At 44.6% G+C, this 14485-nt stretch overlaps 1 protein-coding gene across 2 annotated transcripts in view; it reads left to right on the top strand.

Annotated features, from left to right (window-relative positions):
- Nucleotides 1–3572: 3572 nt before the first annotated feature.
- SPPL3 (signal peptide peptidase like 3) overlaps nucleotides 3573–14485 on the top strand; it is an 86149-nt gene continuing 75236 nt past the window's right edge. The window contains exon 1 of one of the 2 annotated variants that reach the window (XM_032967734.2): nucleotides 3573–5115. In XM_032967734.2, the coding sequence (XP_032823625.1) occupies nucleotides 4973–5115 (143 nt within the window). In that variant the 5' untranslated portion in view covers nucleotides 3573–4972. The remainder of the gene's footprint in view (nucleotides 5116–14485) is intronic. The other variant, XM_032967735.2, reaches the window with a different exon arrangement.

Here is a 14485-nt window from a genome sequence, read left to right as displayed (position 1 = left end):
CGACGTGCAGTGAGTAGAGATAACCAGGGACACAGATCCCTACATGGGCGTCACGTTGGAGAGATGTTAACAGCCTCCCCTGGTATACAAGGAGGCCGTGGGTTCGATCCCGACCCTGACGCCTGTATATTTGGAGAGTGCATGTTCCCTCTCTCCCCGTGATCGCGTGAATCAACATGTTTCAAGTATTTGGCTGCTATACATGTTTACATGACAAGCCACTTAATTGGGCTATAATTTGTGGGCAGGTCGCTTCTGAAAAAGAGCTGTATAGCTCAGTGAGCCTTATCTGGTCAAATAAGAAAAATAGTCAACAGTGGGACATGCCAGAAATAATAGAGATTCATAGACTTACACAAACTTAGATACCAGTACACGAATTATACAGATCTCCTCGACTTACAAAGCGACCCCATAGGACGTATATAGAAACCCATTAAGGTAATGAACATGGAAGCACCAGGGTGGAAAACTTTTACGCAAAGCCTATAACATAAAGAGGTGGTTCTAAGTCGTTCAACCAGGACTGGAGACGGGTGGGCCAGGACAGGAATGAGTGGCGAAAGGTGACCAGGAAGGTCGAGCACACGTGAGTGGTACAAAACAAATACACATTCTGGAACGAAGGTGAAAAGTTGTAACAACAACAAAAAAAGCGGTTTGAATTGCGGTTATCCAAAGAAAAAATATAACAGTATCTTAATGCTGAGCACATAAAAATTACACAGCAGGAGACCTTTACGATAAGACGACCCTGGAATTTCCCTGTATGCCCACGTGCGTGCGCGTGGGCATTTGCCCACGTGCGTGCGCGTGGGCATACAGGGAAATGCCCACGTGCGTACGCGTGGGCATTTGCTGATCAGCTGTTCCCCGGTGGTGCAATTCCATTGGCTCGTCGCCTGTCACCTCAGCCCAGTGGCGCTGCATTTGGGCGTTTTTCCCATTCAGTTCTTGCAGTTCATATAGCTGGTTGGTGGTGGGGTGGAGGAGGAGATGCGGACTCGCCAAACTTTGTGAAGACCCCACCCGTTGCTAGGCATATCCAAATAAAAAAAGTATAAAATTACATGTTTAGCTTTGTTTGGTTTATGAAGAGCAACCAGTTATACATTACAGCGTTTAGGCATTCAGTTGCTTTGTATGAGAGTTTTTGATTTTGTAGATACACATGCCTTAAAAATTATATGTAGGGCTATTCCAGTAAATATGAAACGTTGAGCCAACGTTGGTCCAACGGTGCGAAGTTACGTGGTCCATGGTTTGGTGTTCTTAGCTGCAGTCACAAGCAGGAGAGTGTTTTTTTTTCACTTCATCATTCGATAGAAAACATGCAATTAAGTATAGAACACTACATATTTGATAGTCTAAACCAATATACATGAGGGTCAATCTTGATTTGAAGCTTTCGTGACTGCAGGAATCCATTCTCTTTGGATCTGTCGGTAAAGTCATCACGTAGGTAGAAAAATAATCGATTACGAAGTTTCGATCGCAACACAAGCAGTCGTCATAAGGTGGGACAACCACAGCAAGAAAAAACTGCTGAATTAGGTTTTTCAGCTAAACTGTTTTTTCATCAAGAGAGATGAAAACCAGTTTCATCTCGAAGCAGGCCTGTGCTTGAAGGAACTTTTAATAAACTCGTTGCTATAGCTATGACCTGGCCCAAGCAACCAAAATCCTGCAATCCCCTGGCTGACATTTCAACGCTGCATATGAAAGCTGTCGAATACCGAGTTCCATAAGCTAACGTAGCTTGCAGTTATATTTTAAGCTTGGCCAGCACACGTGTGTATATATTTACTTTATCACCAATTTATGGGGATTCTCGCTGGCTGATGAGCGGCATTAGCCTACAAAAAAGCCCTCGGATTTAGAGGGAAAACCTACCACCACTGTGATCTCTCACATCATCGAGAATCTCCTCCGAGACGCTAAAGAACCACCCCCCTCGGTCAAGCTACCACTAGTTGGATGGAATGGGAGGAGAATTCCCGATCGTGTCGTGGGGAGGGTGGAGAAGATGGGAGTGGCCAGGCATTGTTAATCGATGCAATCTACAAGAGCTCGACTACCCCCACGTGAAGTCCACGGGTGGCTCGTTGGCAACGATGTTTTAATTTCGCCAGCTGACAATTGCGAGTTGCAAATTTTGTTGACAAATAGGCATATTGATTTAATAGCATATTCGCTTTTGAAAAATGCGTTGTCTTCACGATAGTTTAATTATCAATTAGAATTTATGTCAACCGGTGTTAATATGTTCATCAATGAGGATGTTCGTGATTTCCATAACCAGATGGGAGCCCAATGAGACAAACGTGGCATTTTCGGAAATATATGTATATATTTCAAATGTATGCATTAGGATTGTTTTTGTAAACACGTTTTTATTTTATTTTATATAACATTCACCGTGGGGCTGAAGCAACACTTGCACCTCACAGCTAAAACTTTTCTCTAAATACCGGTCATAGAAAATTACTAATACAGTATTACCAGAACATAAAAAATATTGTTTTTATATTTTAACGCAGCTACAAGCTGTACAAACTTTATTAAACTAGGACAGTCTTTTGCGATTTCCAGTTCATTTTCATTGGGGTCTTGCAAGTATTGCACTAATACTCAGGTTGTACAGACTATTGACAGCTTATTTGTCATAAAAGCTAATATAATACTGTAGATTTTTTTTCTATTGCATTACTGGCAATGACCCAAGCCAAATGAACATCCTAGAAGAACTTGTGCGTATCATTTCTGAACTGCAAAAAGCATCACCCACTCCTTTATGGGTACATTTTGAACTTAACGTTCAAATATATTAACGTTGGATTTAATTGAGTGTGAATCAGTGGGGCAGATATAAGTACAAAGAAGACTCTTTGTGGTTAAAATTACAATTTCTAAATGACCATACAATAGCAGTTTGTGCCATGACCCATTGCTGGTGTGCCATGATGTATGCATTATTTAAGTGTCGTGATTACAGCTGTCGCGTGCAGAACATTTATTGATTGTTATTATTCTTATATATTTTTTTCACTTGTGAGTAACATGTTTTTTTATGATATACTGTCTACATTTCAGCCATCTCATCAATTAAAAAAGCTACTTTTTGAATCTAATAAACGACACTCATTCAAGCAAAAGAGGCACTTGGCACATTTGACAATTAAATTCGAATCATGTTTTACTTGCACAGCAACCGTAAAATACATTCTCACACCTCTGATTGTAAATCCAGTAAATGCAATTCGCCTAGTTCTAATAAATATCAGTAATTTCTTCCACTTGTAAATGAAAACATTCCAAAAGCAAACAGCCTATATTTCATTCGCATATGCGGAAGCCTTCCTACAACTGGAAACCCAGCGAGTGGACTTAATAGACGAAATCACCGTACATTATACTTATCACGGTCGGCTACGTACGGTGCGAAAGAAGTTCGACACACCTACATGGGCTGAGTCTCAACCGGAGCTGTCCGGGGCTGATGAATCCGATTGCTTCTAAAAAAACAACAACACAAGTAACGATATTTCATAATCCTCCTCCCCCCTACCTTACCTCCCACACCCACCACGCAAGGCGTCATCTCGCTTTACTTCACATCCACTGGGTGGTGTGAGAGGGCGTGCGTTAACAGCGGTGGCGCGGGAGAGTGCACGGAGAGAGTGGAGAAGGATAGAGAGAGAGAGAAGCACAACAAAGGGAGAGAGGCACAGAGAGAGAGGGAGGGAGAGAGAGTCGCACACATACACACACGCAGAGAGAGAGAGAGACGCGCACACGCGGAGAGCTAGGAGACGTGACGCTGTAGACACAGTCGCCTGACCGGTGACCTGGAGAGACGCTCTCCGCGGAGAGGATTCGGAGACGGAAGGGAGACGGGAGAGCGAGCAGGGAGAGAACAACAGCGAGGCGAGAGTTGAAGGGAGGTGAGAGGCTGTGGCTGGAGGAGGAGGGAGGCTGGATGCGTGAAGAAAACAAACATGGCTTCGTGAGCAAGGCAGCAGCAGCAGCTGTGGAAAGACGCGACCCGGTTCACAGTGGAAGGGACCTCGAAGATCGCGGTTTTGGTTTTAATTGAAGGAGACAATAGTCTGCAAGGAATCCATCCATCACCACCATCGCCACCCCCCCCCCCCCATCATCATCGCCGTCACCATTCGGGATGCAATCAAAGGCAGCCTCCAGTTCTCGCCGTTGCCTTTCCATCGCGATATACCGAGTATAGAAAATATACGGAATGCTACGAAGCGTTGGTGTATTATTTATTGTTTTAGAAAAACAGGTAAAAAATTGAAGACGCCCCGGTGCGGGCCTCAGCCTTCGGTATCGTCTAGAAACCCTCCGCCGCCTTCGGCTTCGCCTTCCCCGCAGTCGCTGCCGACCCCGGCGGTCCCGACGCCGCGGAGTCGACCCGACTTTTTCTCGCCGTAGGCTTTATCAGGCCGGCGACGTCTTTTTGCAATCGTCTCCGTAAGTCGCAGGCTCCGTCTCGAGCGGCTGTCTTTGTCATTGTCGTAGTTACGACGAAGAGAGAGAGAGAGAAGATTCCCGGACTCGGAAGACGAAGAACGTACGCCGGGGTTACCACCGACCCCCGCCTGAGCACCCTGCGGGCCAGTGCGCGCCTCTGTCGGAGGCGGCGTCAGGCTGCGAGGGGGTCGGGGTGGACGGGTCAGGCCTGCTGTCTCCGCTAATCGCCATGTTGCGAGACATCTATTAATGTTATTGTTATATAGTAAAACCGTCAATATACATGGTCTTTATAACACTAACATTGGTAGCTGATAGGTGTCCGTCTTCGTTACCTCGACGCTACGCTGCCCAAACAAAACGTCTAAATGCGATAGCAACAGAGAGGTTAGGTTTCGTTCCGTGTGCGGTCAAGACGTCATTGCATTTCAACTCGTCTTCTTATCACCAGGAGCAGTAGGACTGCCGCATTCTTAATTTATTGATGTATAAGCGAAGCCGGGCATGGTTGCGTAAAGTCTGCGAGGGACTTTTGTCCGTCGTGGTGGTGGCGGCGTCGGTGGAAATCGCGAGCGCGGAGCCCTCGCGACTCGAGACCATCGCAATGACGGAGCAGACATACTCGTGGTAAGCAAAAGAGACGCGGCACACACATCTTCGTCGTCGTTTGTCGTCGTCGTCGTCGGCAGCATTGTCATGACACTCATCATGAGCAGCAGGCACAATCGCCGTGCTTGTGACCATAAACATCTTCATCGGCAAAATCGTCATGATGGTCATCGGGTAGCAGCAGCAGTAGCAGCATCTTCATCAATTGCTCGTGACCATTATTATCATCAGCAGCAATAGCGGCAATCGTCATCGGCAATCATTCATTACTCAGAAGCAACATCAACAGAGCTATGACCCACCATCATCATCATCGGCAGCATTGGCATGACACTGGCCATCAGCAGCAGCAGCACAATCGCCGCGCTTATGACCAAAACCATCTTCATCATCAGCAACAATCAGCAGCAGCAACGTCGATCGTAATTATGGTCATCAGGTAGCAGCAGCAAATTCATCAACTGCGTGTGACCATCAGCAGCAGGAGCAATAGCGGCAATCATGAGCAGCAGTCATTACTCAGAAGCAATCATTACTCAGAAGTAACATCACCATTGCTTATGTGACCACCATCATCATCATCAGCAGTTCCATCTTCACCATGTGCATGGCCTATGACCGTTATCACCGTCAGCATGAGTAACAATGTCACCTCCATCATCATCATCGTTAAACAGCAGCAGCACGATATTTAACAACACAATTGGGTAAGCATCGTGTCACGCTCATCATCGCGGTCAACATTATCATCAACCACGGTCACCGCTCTCTATTCCGTAGCAGTGACATCAGCTCTTATCATAATAATCATCATTACCACCGCTGTGAAAATGATCATTTGTCATCACCATTATTCCTACCCGTGTACACTTGTTACATCTGATTTCCCTGCGTTGTTAGTGTAGTCAGCGGATTGCCAAATACCAGTGGTACATATTACACGATTGTTTTACGATGGTATATTTTGCCCCCTTTGTCAAGCCACCACTGCTGTATGTTTGACCATACAGCACGGGACTTTCAATGGACTGGTCCGTGCGAGTTGTGTTGCATGACCGGCTCATATTTCATTTTTTCCGCTGTTGTATTTGTAATGCTAACCGTGGCTTGGAATACAACTCAGGTCACAAGGGGTTCTTACTTCATTGCGCAGTATGCAAACTACATTGTCCTAAGCGAGTTATGCTATCCGTGATATCGATTTCCCAAGGACCGTTTTTACTCCAATTAACAGCCCTTACTCGCCTGCAGTAGCGTGAAAGCAATTTTGTAGGCACCAGTGACAGTAATGTATTTGAATTAAAATGACTAGGGGCCCTTGCGCGGTTGTATAGGAATGGTTGTGTCCGTCTCTTGGAATCTATGAAGTTGAGCATGTCTTCGATACATTAAAGAAATCGATTAGAGAACAGAGGACGGTTGCATACAGCAACTTAAGGTGCAATACGTTCCACGAGTTTCCTATCTAAGCCACAGCAAAAAAGGCACAAACCCATTTAAATCAGCCACAGATATGCCAGCAGGCCCCTCTTAAAATTGAGTCTTTGGACTCATGAACTATTAAACGGATAAATACAGGATTGCTGTACACGTTATTATTGTTAATAATATGGATTTTTGGCTTGGATCGTGTAAATATAAATGTGTCGTTGAACCCGCAACTACCCGACAGACAATTAGTAAAGGTTTGGCACTTAAACAAAACATGCAGTTAGTTATTAGTTCAGCACACCGGTGTGTTGGAGAGTAGTAAACCCACAACATTTACAATTCGAGTACGACGTTTCACCGCTAATTACGGCCAGCCCATCCGGCGACAGACAGACAAATTCTCCCATTTAGTGTCGAATACCTTTTTCTCGTCGTTTTTGCAAGACGTTGAGCCAGCATGGAAGACTAGGCCAAAGTACCTGCCTCTAGAAGAGCTCTGTTAAACTCCCACCAGTGTACGCCCTCCTGACAGCAGTGGGCATGAGTCATATACAATGCAAGGCTGCACCCTTTAATTTTTTTTATCTTCAGTAAGCAGTGCCTCGGGTTGAAAGTTGTTTTGCTGGAACTGCCCTGTAGCTGCAATTCGTGTGCCCGTGGTACTGCATAACAGTCGCCATTGCCTGTTCGTGCAGTTTGTAATGCCAGGTGTCAAACCCGTGATGATGATGGGTCTTTGTTCCAACGGTGACGGACCAAATGTTACGTATTTAGTATTATCCGTATGTATAAAATGTACAAGTTATAAGGTGCCGCATGTAATGCGCGTTTGACGGCGGAGAGAGCATTTTGCATGAGAGCTATTAAATAGCAATGATGCCATCCATGGTTAAATAAGGATGCCACTAAACTGATAACATGCAATTATCTAATGACCCTTTACCTTGAGAGCTCACGACTTCTCACTGGGCTCTTTAACTGATTATCAGTATATGAAATAATGAAATATAAACTATTATAATGTAATGTAATCATAATGTCAAGCCGTTTGGCAATCCACTTCTGAATGAAGGCCTCCCCAAGTCATGTTTGTAATAGGGATTCACCAAGACGGTGAGAATGGGTTGTAGGGAGAGTGGGTGCCAGGAAATGGTTGAAATATTGCTTGCCATTGATATTAGGCCGAGCTGGAAATCAGACTCCTGGAGTCAAATTCAAGCAAAGGACAAAACTTATATAAACACATGGGTTACGTGACACTTTCCAACGTGCAATTTATCTTCCGAAGCGTTTAATTCACAGGATGAAAACTGATGCGTTACCGGTCAGGGCAAATAAGCAATATTGGCTCGGGTTTCTGTCTCCCAATTTTTTGAGTAACCCTTTGACCAACTTGGCCGATTTTCAGTAGAGCAAATCTCTAATAGCAACACAATGTGAAACAAACATTTTGTTCATAACATATCATTATAAGGAGAGTTCAATCGACATCATGTTACAGACAGGCGGACGGACAGAGCTAATGCATTAATTCTCTCGGCCTGGGTGGGAAAGCATTAAATTACGCTTGACTGTGTTTTGATTGGAGTTGTATTTCTTGACTTTGCCAAGCCATGACACAACCAACCGAAACTATTGGTGTTTACACGTCAAAAAAGGGTCATTTTAACAATGTGAAAAGTAATACTGTCATTACTTTGCCTAAAGATCGTGGAACGTAGCACATACATCATAGTGAATCAGCACGGTTTTCATTTTGCTGTTCATTAATTCGGTGATCCATTTTGCGAAGTTATGCCATTGATATTGTGCAAATGGGTGCCGTGTTTTAATTGTTTTGTTTGAGGCGTTTTGCGGGGGCGGAGGAGTGTTCGGGGGGCAGAAGAGGGGGGGGGGGTTATCATTTGTGTGAACAATGCAGTTAGAGTAATCTTAAGTTCTCCATCTGGCAGTTGAATTGTGCTATCATGGCAACTGCTGAAGTTCCATTCAATTCCTTGCCCTGTATTTGACCACGTTGAGGTTCCATTGTTCACAGTCTTTTGTTACGCCTCACCTAAGCATTGGCTGGCTTGCAATGCAGGTGTTCAACTGGTGCTCTATAATTTATTCATCTTCTGCTGTGACACTGACAAGCATTGAGCTGCCCTTGTGAAGAATGATCACAAGGCTCCCTGTCGTGCAAGCTCGTGCACACTTTACAGTGCTCATTACCAAATTACCTTGACGTTGCCAGGAATCCAACTGTGGACTTTGGTACAAATTGACCCATTTTTGAGGTTGTGCACACTTCTGATATAGGCTTGCCCGGCTTGTGGAGAAACAACTACTCTCGATTGTCAATGGTGTGTGTAGCGAACAGCATACGATTTTTAGGGCATCTTCCCCCCACCTTGTTATCTGTACCAATGATCGTGATTTGCATGCCATGTACAACAATTTACACCATGTAATCTAGTTGCCCACCCAACCCTTTTATTTACTTTATTGCATTTTCATCTGGTTGCTTGTCTTACCGTCCTTGATTTTTAAATTACCGCCAAGTGTGAGGTTCAAGGTTTTTTTTGTATACTACCGGTGAGAACTCAATAGAACAGGATAGCTTTATTTGCAAGAGTGGGGGGGGGGGGGGGGGCATCAGCCTGCCTGTAAGGGAGCGGTGATTGTTATACAATTTGCCGGTGTAATTTTGGAATTTGGCAAATTTGGACCCTGACGCCGGTACACGATGACCTCCTCTTCTTATCCGCTGGGTAAGTAGGCAGCGCATGTTATAAAGATTATTTTATTAACACCCGCAGTAATATTCAGGGCGGCCTTTGGATTCGAACCGTCAACCTCTGGCGAGCGTGCTACCACTCGGCCATGTCACGCGTTAGATTGTGTGCTGAGCATATTTTCACTGAAACTTTTGGCATGCACTGCTGTGGGCGTCTTTAGGAAGACCACACTGGTATTACAAGTGTCTGCGACAAAACCTGCATGAAAGAACCAAAGAAGAAAAACCTGCATGCTAAATTGACTCTCACCCGTCCTAAATTCCATTTTCCAGAAAACGGCATTCTCATGGTTTTGGGTGGTTTGTGGAACCAATGGAACCAAATTGAGCCACATGTAACAATATTTATAATAATACGGCTCTTATTTAAAGGGGAGTGGTGGCACAGTGGTTTGCATACCACACTGTAAAACCAGCGACCCCGAGCTCAATTTTCAACGACGACGAAGCTGATTGGTGATTGATAGCTATACTGGTCCTGTTTACCCTCCATTTTCCAACCCTGTACTGGTGAAGTATGGTCAAACAAACCCCATGACCGACATTACATGGAGAGGCCTTCATGTATCAGGGAATTCACAAAGGGTTTAAAATTATAATTTATTCATGTGTCTAGTGATGTATTCGTAGGGATGGGTGTCTGAGCCTGCTTTACTGTTCCAGTACAATGAGCTCACGCCATACTAATATTTTTCAATTTGCATTGAAAGTTTGCCTGAACACGATTGAGGTTCAATGAGAATGTTCATAAGTGACATTATTTGTCCGGTTAATCCCATAATTGTTGCACCAGCTGGAAGGAACGTTTCACCTACAGCAGGATATATCAGCATCAGAATCCTCACTTGCTGACGCATTTGAGCAATAATGCTTAATTGCAACAATGCTGTAAATTATTTGGGTCTTTTCTCTCCCAAAGACAGTTGAACGTGATTGAGGAGGATGGTTTCATTTCATCAGGTGGTTGTGTGCTGTGCACTGTATGCTGTATATATTGCTCATAAATGGTCTGAGCCAGAGTTGTCCTTTTTTAGATTTGTTGCAGGGGCAGTGTTGTGGAATTGGACCGGCTCTGTTGAGAAAATGGCATTTCCTTCTTTGCTGATGGAAATTCAAAACATAAGATCCATGTTCCATTTTGTTCCCCTGTCTCCCTCCTCAGGCTGTGGGATTGTTTTTTTTGTTTGGTTTTGTGGATTGGCCCTTCAAGCCCCATGGCTGAGAAGCACCAGAGTTCAATTTCCGACTCAGGCATCTTTCTGTGTTGGAGTTTGTATGTGTTCTCCATGTTCTCCGTGGGTTTTTTTTAAATACACAATGTAACCGGGATTGGCCAAACATCCACATGCTGAAATATAACCGACTAATTAACTCGCTCGGGATTACACGAAGCAAACATCGCCCCCCAACTGCAAACCAAAACATGGCAGGACCTTCCTAGTAAAGAGTCTCGAGACACTGCGGGGCTTTTCTCGCTCATCAAGCCGAGTCGTTGTAACAATAGAAACAAATCTGAACTTAGAATAGACAAGAGATAATCCCACCCGTCACTCCTCACACCAGGTGTTTGTTTAGTCGCCCTTGTCACGTGGCTCACCTGCTGAGGGTTGTTTTTAAAATGAAAGCGCAAAAAACAATTTTCACGACGTACAAACAAATGATTGTTTTGTTATCACCTGCTCGCTCAGGAAAATGTGGTCAAATGAAGGAACTCTTCCAACACAATCTCTGGCATATGTATGTTGAACTTCTTTCTCGCCGTACGTAGCCACTGTGTTCGGGGTGTAATGATTTCTAAGTCTGGCGATTCGATTAATTCTCGCTATTCAGGGCCACGATTAGATTCAAGAATATCTATTTTTTGCCCTAATTTTTACCATCTTGTTTTTACTGTTTCTTGTTTCTACTTTCGTTGTACAGGTTTGTTTGGGCTATGGATCTAAATGTATTATCACCGTATTATTTGAAATTACCGAAAGGGAAGTCAACCATAATGATCATTAATTTGTTAAATGGGTTCTTACCTGGTTGATCAATAAAGGGGATTATGATGATGAGTCTTGTACAATGTTGTCACATTGCAAATTAATATTGCAGGGAAAGCAGTAACTTGGAAGGAAGGCCCATTATCAGAACATTATATTTTTATATAAGAGATCAATCATATATTTTTTACATGTTTATCCTTTGTCAATCCACTGCTCGATTAAGGCCTCCCTCAGTCAGGTCCTTCATATGAATTGTTTGACAATATTTAACCATGGCGGACAGTGCAGGTTGGTGAAGGTGATGTGGGGCCGAGCACCTGTTCAGACATCACTCTCCACTGATGTTAGCCCTGGCCGGGAAATCAAATTCGGGTGATCCGATCCATAATGCAATGTGCGACTCACAGCAACAGACCCCTCTCCCCTTTAAAAAACCTATGTTTAGCACACGTACACACGTCTGTGTCGTAACAGAAAAGGCCTTGAAGGGCATCGGTTGCATTTTGTACTGAGTAATATTCAAATATCTCGTTTGATTATAGAGGAGTCAAAAGTTGTTTCCCGCTCAAATGCATTTGGGGGAAGGTGCTCGTCATCACAGCCCTGAGCTACTGGTGTAAATGTCAGATTCCTTTGGTAAGTTGTGTCTGCCGAATGGGAATAGCACATTTTTACTTGCCATTATCGACAGCGGAGGGATGAGGGTCTGAGTTGACCTCGATCAGAATTAACCTTCTGAATGAAAATCTCACGCTGTAAGAGCTGTGCCTCTGCACAGGAGTTTATATATGTTTTAATCGCGCTGGCTGAGCACCGGCCCCCAAAACGCCAAGCAGCCAACAACACAGTGCTACTGAAGGTTTAATGAGGGTAACAACATTTTTTTTAATTGGAACACGAATATAAGAACTTGGCAAAAGAGAGGATGGGAGGGAATTCCAAAGTCGATGGAGAGAAGTGTTGTGTCCTGCAAGTGTGGTGGCTGAAAATGGTGTGGATGGGACGAACGAGTCCTCGGCATAGGTGTCAGAATCAAAAAGTGAAGTTTGTGTGAACAGAACCACGGTAGAAGCGATAGAAGAACTATAAGCAGGCGTATGCCCGCCGGCAAGAGTGCCCGGAGTGAATTGGTGAGTTATGGATCGTCAAGCAACTTGACTGCTTTTCGGCTGCATTCTGTCACGTACAGTGAGGCAGGAACTGGGTGTTCCACCCCAGATAAGCCAAAGTGACTTATTAAGGCGGTGCTCAAATCAGATTTACAGCCCAATGGTGGAAATTCGACATTCCTATGACGTGGCAAACGCTTTTGACTTCTCCGCAAACTTGGTACTCGTTATGTGAACCCCCAGAGGGACGATGTTGGCCGGCCAACATCTTACCAGGATTTCAAGTTGCGTCTGCCAGTCGCGAGCCGCTCGTTCTCCCTCTGGGCCGTATGGATTTGGTGTAAAATGCAGCAACGAAACAGTTTAGGCATCTCACCCCCTCTCTCTCTATCCCATGCGCAGCCCTGTCGCGTTGGGCCATTCGGCGGGGCATGACGGGCCACTGCGCCCGTGCGTGTGCACACCAACCGGGTGCGCACCTTGGCCCACGTGACGCGATGGAGCGTCCCCGTCCGGGTCTGATGGTGCATCTCGTAGAGGCTAAACTGAATATAAAAAAGTAAACCTTTTTTTATTTCACCAGGTAAGGCCCACAGAGTTATGTAGCTCTTTTTCAGAAGGGATCTGGCCACAAATCATAGCTCGATGAGAAGTGGCTTATGTGGAAATTTGAAGTAGCTAATTTATCTAAAACGCACGTTTCTAAATGTGGAGGGAAAACTGGAGGACCCGGAGTAAAAATTCAAGCGACCATGGGGACAACATGCAAACTCCGAATATTTAGGCGTCAATGTCGTGGTTGAACCCACGACCTCCTGCAAAACAGGCGAGGGAGTTAACCTCTTGCCACCGCGGCGCCCCAACGACCTCTGCCACTCCGTATGTGCTTTCCATCGATGTACAGTGGTGAGATGTTAAATACCTCGCCTGGTATGCAAGAGGTCCTAGGTTTGATCCCCGACCCTGACGCCTATATATTTGGAGTGTACATGTTCTCCCCGTGATCGGGTGGATTTTTCTCCGGGTCCTCCGATTTTTCCCCTCATTTAAAAACGTGCATTTAAATTATTTGGCTGCTCTAAATGTACACATGATAATCCACTTAATTGGGATATCTTTTGTGGCCAGGTAACTTCTGAAAAAAGAGTTATATAGCTCAGTGGACCTTACCTGGTGAAATAAAAATAGTTGGTAGTTTTTATGGTTGTTTTTTCCTTTTCTCCAATGATCGCAGTTGACAGAGCTTGAGCGGTGGTTGTGGCAAAGGTTGCATTCCTTGGTAGATTGTGGGGGTAGGGGGTAAAAAATGCTGAGCTGCAGAGTTTAGTTGTGAATGAACGCTGAACGAGAGAGAGGTCGTATGCAAGGTGGAGATTTACACGTAGGCTTTCGCGACCAATATTGTCCAAAAAGGGTTTTTTTTTGGCACGTCTTATTTATGTAACAAACATTACTAATTGGCTGTTGGGTGGTGGCGGGTTTAACGACACATTTATATTTACGCGATCTAACTAAAAAAACCTTTTATGAAGCTGCAGATTATTTAATAGTAATATTTTACAGTAGATTTGAAGCTTTCTTGACTGCAAGGATTCATACTCTTTGTTTTTTTTCGGCAAAGTCACATACGTGACTTTACATACGTGACTTTACCGAAAAAAACAGTATATTTTACACTGCTTTGTCAATATTCTTTCAGGATTAAGGCCTATCCATGCTTTTTGCCAACGGGATTATTTAACCATAATGAGCCACTGGTCTGTGGATTGGTGCAGGGGTGACTGGCTCATGACCGCTTAATATATCACTTGGCCACGTGCCTGGTAATCAAACTCTGGCCATTGAATTTGTAGTGCGGTGTGCTGAACGGTGCGCTGCGACTCCCCACAGTAGTGTATACCCACACACCTGTGCTCAATGGAATGCCGCTGTATTAACCAAAGCGGGATGGTGGCACGAGGCAATGGTTAGCACACTGGACTTGTAAGCCAGAGGTTGCCCCCCTTTGATCTCCCGATGAAACAATGGGCAGGTTTCTTAAATCCCCATCCACCTCTGTCAATAAAGCGGTATAAGTGGCT

The sequence above is a fragment of the Petromyzon marinus genome, chromosome 38 (assembly GCF_048934315.1).
Source record: "Petromyzon marinus isolate PM22_M1 ecotype Great Lakes invasive population chromosome 38, UKy_Petmar_22M1.pri1.0, whole genome shotgun sequence".
Classification (NCBI taxonomy): domain Eukaryota; kingdom Metazoa; phylum Chordata; class Hyperoartia; order Petromyzontiformes; family Petromyzontidae; genus Petromyzon; species Petromyzon marinus.
Note: the sequence above shows the minus strand (reverse complement) of the source record. Positions and strands in the feature narration are given on the sequence as shown.